The following is a 6,079-nucleotide window of genomic DNA, read 5'->3' as shown; positions in this document are numbered from 1 at the left end:
CCGGACAATGAATTTCAGGTACTGGTGAGTGATTCTTTCTCCCAGTGTTTGCTTTTGGTTTTTTTTTTTTCTGTTCCTGTTCATCCTTTGAAAGACCATCAATGACTGATGTGTTTACGCTGTTCAATTGAAAAGAAAAGTTTCTTGGATATTGAACTTGAGTTTGTATCCTGAGAATGATATTGCCAAATTGTTTGGGTTGACGGATGAGGAAATTGCACGCCAGGTTTTCTTACCACCTCTCTCGTGATTTGAGTGTTTCTAAAAGATTAAGTGTAAAGATTTGGATTGAGGGTGTTCAAACTGTGTTCATGAGTTTTCAACCAAGAATACAAGGACCTAATTGAGATTTTTTGAATAGTTAACTTTGGTTTATGACATTTTCAATTTATTTTAATGGAACGTCTAGTTTGCTTTGTTTATTGTAAAGCATATCTGATGCAAGATTCATCAGCCTTGAAGTCGATTTATTTCCATAATATTTGTTACAACTTCATTTAGTTACTAGAGCCTTATAACTCAATACACAAATTCTAATTTTTCTGGAGTTCTCTTTTCGATTTAAGACTCATGCATTTCCACGCTCTTTTGAGACTCCAAAAAATGGACAAATTTATCTTCTTAGGAACACATACAAGATTGTATGTCAAAAAGGATAATGGTCACCATACTAATGACTACATTTATGAGTTCCATATTAAGTAGGTCCTCCTTTCCTACAAAATGTTGTAATACGGTGTCTTGCTTAGATCGCAATTGCTTTTAGACATACATCGTAGGCTCCTTCCCTACAAAATGGAATTTGGCGTCTTGCTTAGATCACATTTGCTTTAAGAAGAACGATTCATTCAGATCAACATGAGAGTCCAATTACATTGCCAGAATTCATGTTAGCTCACTGCACTAAGCTTCTCTTGAGCACGAGTGTGGGTCTAAGAAAGGCTAGGCCACATTAAGCTTACCTTGCATTTCTCTCTATATTGTTTTCACGTATGAACTATTAGAAGTATCTCATCAAGATGCATTACTTTACTTAATTTGTCCTTGCTGTTTCTACAAATGCTTAATCAAGAGAAATCAATTGTATAATAGAAAATAATTCGTAGATTTACAAAAATAGATGATATTTGTATAGAGTCTAAAACTGAAGCCACAAAGATTGTTGCATCTCTGATTTGTTATCTTTCTATGCACAAGTGCTGCCCCAGAAACAGAATACTGGCACTTCACAACTGTTGAATCAAGTCTCTCTAATAAAAGTGATACCTAACTAAGAGAAACAACACTTGTAAATTGTTTATAAAATCAAAAATCTTTCAGGTGGCATCACAGATTGCTTCTTGATCTCTGCACTATTTCTGTAAAGGATCTCTGTGCTCCCTAAAGTATGTTCTTCTTAAAAGCTGATACCATCTTTGGTGAAAACAGAAAAACAAATGCTAAGAGTGATCCGAAAAACATTTTCAAAAAATATTGCATGGGATCATTATCAACTTCTTCCTCTGTACCAGTGGACGGAGACATTGCCATTGTCGAAGGCAATGCTTCAATAACTGCATCTGCCAGATCAGTTATGAAAGAGGAGGTGCAATTCAGAGCAGGAACACGACCCCAATTTTCAATTCCCGATTCAAGTGCTAACTCCTTGTATTCCATATCAATCTCTTCAAGAGTCTCTATATGCTCGCTCACAAAGCTGAAATTCCAATAGCATGGATACATTAGGTGAGATATCAAGAATAAAGCAAGAGATTGTGTTATTTTGCAGACAAGTAAAAAGTAAGCCAACAAACATTCATAAGAGAAGAAGCACTTCCTACCAAGTCAACAAAAGCATTGTCCCTTACTAAATCCCTCAACTAAAATGTATCTCAGAGACAGTTGGCTATTGTCGCTCCAAATCCCACATCAGTTTTATGAATATGCAGGAGACTTAAAACCATTGGGATAATACCACTAAGGCACTAACTGAAGAATTTCAAGACACTTCAAGTAAGGTAAAACATCTCACCCCCTTTTCTTTTTCTTCCAACTAATCAAAGAGGTTCTCACGGTTAATAGTCGAAGTATTAATTTTCCAACCTCTCATGCACAAGAGATTAGCATCCATAAGTGACGATCCATTCTATAAATTCAAGTTATCAATTAGGAGCAATAGGACCCATGAGTCATGTGGTCTTCCTGTTGCCTTCTCCAGCAAATCAGGTCTGGCTAGAGAAACCATAGTAGACTTGAAATAGTTTTCAACAAAATGTATCCATGTTAAATTTGCATGACAGCCCATAGAAAGTCTAAAAGAGGTCGTTAATCTAAGAAAAAATCGCCCAACAAATAGATAGCACTTAGTTTTGATCCCATGACACCACAACTCATTGAGAAGCTAAGTTTCAGGTGCTAGTATGCATACCTTACAGGAACAGCCAACAGAGACTTTACACCTTTCTGTCCAAGCTCAACAAGAACTTCATCAGTGTATGGCTTCAACCATTGTACAGGACCAACTCGGCTCTGGAATGCAAAAGGATAATACTGAATTAATTCACCACGAGGGAAAAGTACCTTCATCCCACTATATTTAGTTTTTGGTATATTTCTTGTATACAGGAACTTCCCCACATTAATGAAATTGCGTTTCTTCATTTTACGTAGTATAAGAATAAAATGTGATGAAGGATTATTAACACTGAGTTTAGAGAAGAGTTAGGAAAATCTGAAATGTAAAAAAGTCTGGAGTTGGTAGAAAAGATGTCGCATCAAATTTGAAATAATACAAGTAAAACTAAAATCAATCTGAATGTTGAGGGATGAACTTTTGGCATTTTTGGGAAAACGTCATATTTTATGAAACAGAACAAGATAGAAGTAAAATGAGGAAAAGGGGAGTCATATTCTGTCTCAAACCCCTACAAACTTTCTCACAAGAAAAGACTGTTTTAAAAATAGGAGGAAGGAAAAAAAAGGAGAAAAATATGGAACAGTTCCACTTTGACGTGAACACTGATCAGTAAAAGCACATAGAGTTTGGTTAAACTGAACTTTGAGTCATTGCAGCGTGGAAAAATACATTTATTTCCGATCTCTAATAAATCACTTAGAGGGCACCATTAGGAAGAGCTGAATGTACATGGTATTGCAGAATGTGGAGAACTACGGATAACACAAAAAGTGATCTGGAGGACTTAAGCTTTAGGACAAACCTGGTAAGCCAACGTATGATCATTGTTGATTTCTCTAGCTTTCAGCTCTTTCATTATCAAGAAAATGCACTCTTCCATCTGATCTCTATATGGATCACCAGCATTTTCAACATAACTGACTGGCACTCCATGGGCACTAAAGAAAATCATGACCTGAAAATACATCCCTCTTAGAATTGAGTTGGAAATAGTAAAAAATTCCCAGTAATAATAAAGAACGGTTCATCACCAAACTAAAAGCATAACCATGATGATCAGAAACTAAGGCCACACAAATAAAGAAATAAGATATGCTACCTCCTCAGGCTTAGTGAAATTATGTAACTCCTGCTCAATCAAGTTTGCCATGGACTTGATGTAACCTTGTCGTTGGTACCAGGATTCAATGACAGCAACTGGCAGTCTGGACAGATAAGAGTCTTCTCTGGGAGTACACAAAAAGTTAAGATATTGATTAGAGCCAGGAAAATGTATATGCATACACTTCAATTTAAGAACATGAGACTCCATAAATGCAGTAACCAAATTGAAAAGAAAAAGAGAGTTACTTGAAAATATTCTGAAGGGCACGGACACTTGAACCAGTTGTAGAGATAGAGTATTGAGGATATAAAGGCAGTACAACAAGCTTTGTAATCCCATCTCTTTTTATCTGCACCACAACAGGGAACTCAAATTCAGATCAAACTTAAGACCTGTGAAATTTCCAGCTCACAGGAGAAGAGTGATTCTTAGGTCCATTCAATCCCAACTATTCATTTGGGTGTCCTTGAAAGGATAACTGCTGGCTGGGATCAAGTAGGTGCAGAAAACATGTTCCACCCAAGAATTTCAACACATAAATCTTTTTAAATAAAAAAAATATAGGATCTCAAATATATAGCTGGCAGTTCATCAAAAGTATCAGCATATAACTATTTGACTATATCTGTACATAAAAGTAGTGAGGTTGTATAGCAAGCTTGCTAAGGAAAACAGAGCACATTAACAAGACTTTGCTTACCAGAAGCCAAAACTATCTCATCCAGATAAATTAATGAAAAGAAAGCATAATGAATTTTCTTCAGTAATATTTCCAAACAATGTAATCAGAACACAACACATAATTGCTAAAACTATCAATTTCACTTCTTACAAATGAAAATGGCCATGATTATCTTCAAAATGTGAATTACTCTGGGACGGGCTTCAACAAAAAGGGTTTATTTACCAATTGAAAAATCAGTAAACAATAGTATAGATCACTTTTTTTTGAGGTGGTCTATATATCACTGAATATTCTTAGCAGAATTGATTTAAGCAAATGCCAGAACAAAACATTAGCTCCTCATAAATGGACATTGACAGACAAGTTAGCTTATAATGTGTAAACATTCTAATCGTGGACTAAGACGGAGTTAGCCGGACTTGAAAACCCCAAAAAAACAAAAATAAGAAGCTATATTTTAATATATTGCAAGCTGAAAAGGGGCTTCTTTAGTAGAATTCCTCACATTTTACTACTTTGATCCAAATTTTGGCTTGTAAAAAGCTTTCTAGTCCTCCAATTTTAGTTCAGTAGTACTTATCAGACGTTTTTTAGTTGAGTAGTAATTTCTTTTTATCAGTAAAATGATGAATACTACTTATCAAACAATTCTTTTAGTTGGGTTGTGCCTTCCTTTTCAATAAAATGTGCACATACTGATAAAAATGAGAGTTGGCTTGAATGCTTTGGTCATGTCCTAAGTAGACCTTCTGATGCAATGGGGGTTCTAGGAATGAAAAAAACATAATGATTATAGGAAGCTGTCTCAAAATACCAATAATCACCCAGAATCCATGCAACTTGGAGAAAAATAGAGCATGGCGAAAGAAAAAGATCCCTTAGCAGTACCACCCTAGTTGAGATTAAGGCTTAGTCTTCTTGGTATGTCTCCAATTTGCTAAGAGACTTTTTAATCTCGTCAGGGATTGTATTTGTCAATAGAAAATCTAGCAATATTCACGGCTTAGAGAACCTAATGTATTGAAGATTGGAAATGGAGCTAAATGGGAATTAAATGGGTAGCAAGGATTCATATAATCCCCACTAGCTCGGGATTAAGGCTTAATTCTTGTTAAACATGGGTCACTGTAACCGATATCTTGTTCTTCTGTTTCATGTACAATATTTATTTTAGGTTTAGACATTTTACACATGCATGGCTGAAAGCAAATCAAGCCCAAAGAAGCTATTTGACTTGGCACTTAATAAAGCTAGACATGAAGTACAATCCAGTTCAATTACTGTTGGGATTAACAAAAGACGGAAGATTTTCCGTGGAGGAGGAGGGCGAGAAAAGAGAGAGGAGAGAGGAGAGAGGAGGAGATAACACAAAGAACACAGAAACCTTTAGCCCATGATCCATTAAGTAGAAAACTCATCTGTTATTATTGTTGCTAACTTAATCCATTATTATTCATCTGCTACTTTCCCCAATAAAAAGTTTTTCTGAAGCTACTAGTAAAAAATAAGATTTCTACAATCAAGATCCTAGATAATATTACTTTAGGGTAAGACAAAGTGTAAAATCATAAGAACCTTTAAAGAAACGGAAAAGGGAAAAAAAGATATTATCTATTTATATATATATATATATATATATATATATATATATATATATATATATATATATATATATATATATATATATATATATATATATATATATATATATATATATATATATATATATATATATATATATATATATATATATATATATATATATATATATATATATATATATATATATATATATATATATATATATATATATATATATATATATATATATATATATATATATATATATATATATATATATATATATATATATATATATATATATATATATATA

General features: G+C 33.8%; 1 protein-coding gene across 1 annotated transcript in view; it reads right to left on the bottom strand.

The window, feature by feature from the left end:
- Positions 1-1,063: 1,063 nt before the first annotated feature.
- Positions 1,064-6,079, bottom strand: part of LOC102605997 (ferrochelatase-2, chloroplastic-like) — a 7,681-nt gene continuing 2,665 nt past the window's right edge. Inside the window, exons 5-9 of the mRNA XM_006355263.2 lie at positions 3,746-3,849; positions 3,495-3,621; positions 3,198-3,350; positions 2,408-2,508; positions 1,064-1,696 (exon numbers count right to left, since the gene is read on the bottom strand). Of these exons, the coding sequence (XP_006355325.1) occupies positions 1,381-1,696; positions 2,408-2,508; positions 3,198-3,350; positions 3,495-3,621; positions 3,746-3,849 (801 nt within the window). The 3' untranslated portion in view covers positions 1,064-1,380. The remainder of the gene's footprint in view (positions 1,697-2,407; positions 2,509-3,197; positions 3,351-3,494; positions 3,622-3,745; positions 3,850-6,079) is intronic.

The sequence above is a fragment of the Solanum tuberosum genome, unplaced genomic scaffold (assembly GCF_000226075.1).
Source record: "Solanum tuberosum cultivar DM 1-3 516 R44 unplaced genomic scaffold, SolTub_3.0 scf00198, whole genome shotgun sequence".
In the NCBI taxonomy this organism is placed as follows: Eukaryota; Viridiplantae; Streptophyta; class Magnoliopsida; order Solanales; family Solanaceae; genus Solanum; species Solanum tuberosum.
The sequence above is the reverse complement of the archived record's forward strand: the minus strand, read 5'-3'. Positions and strand labels throughout refer to the sequence as shown.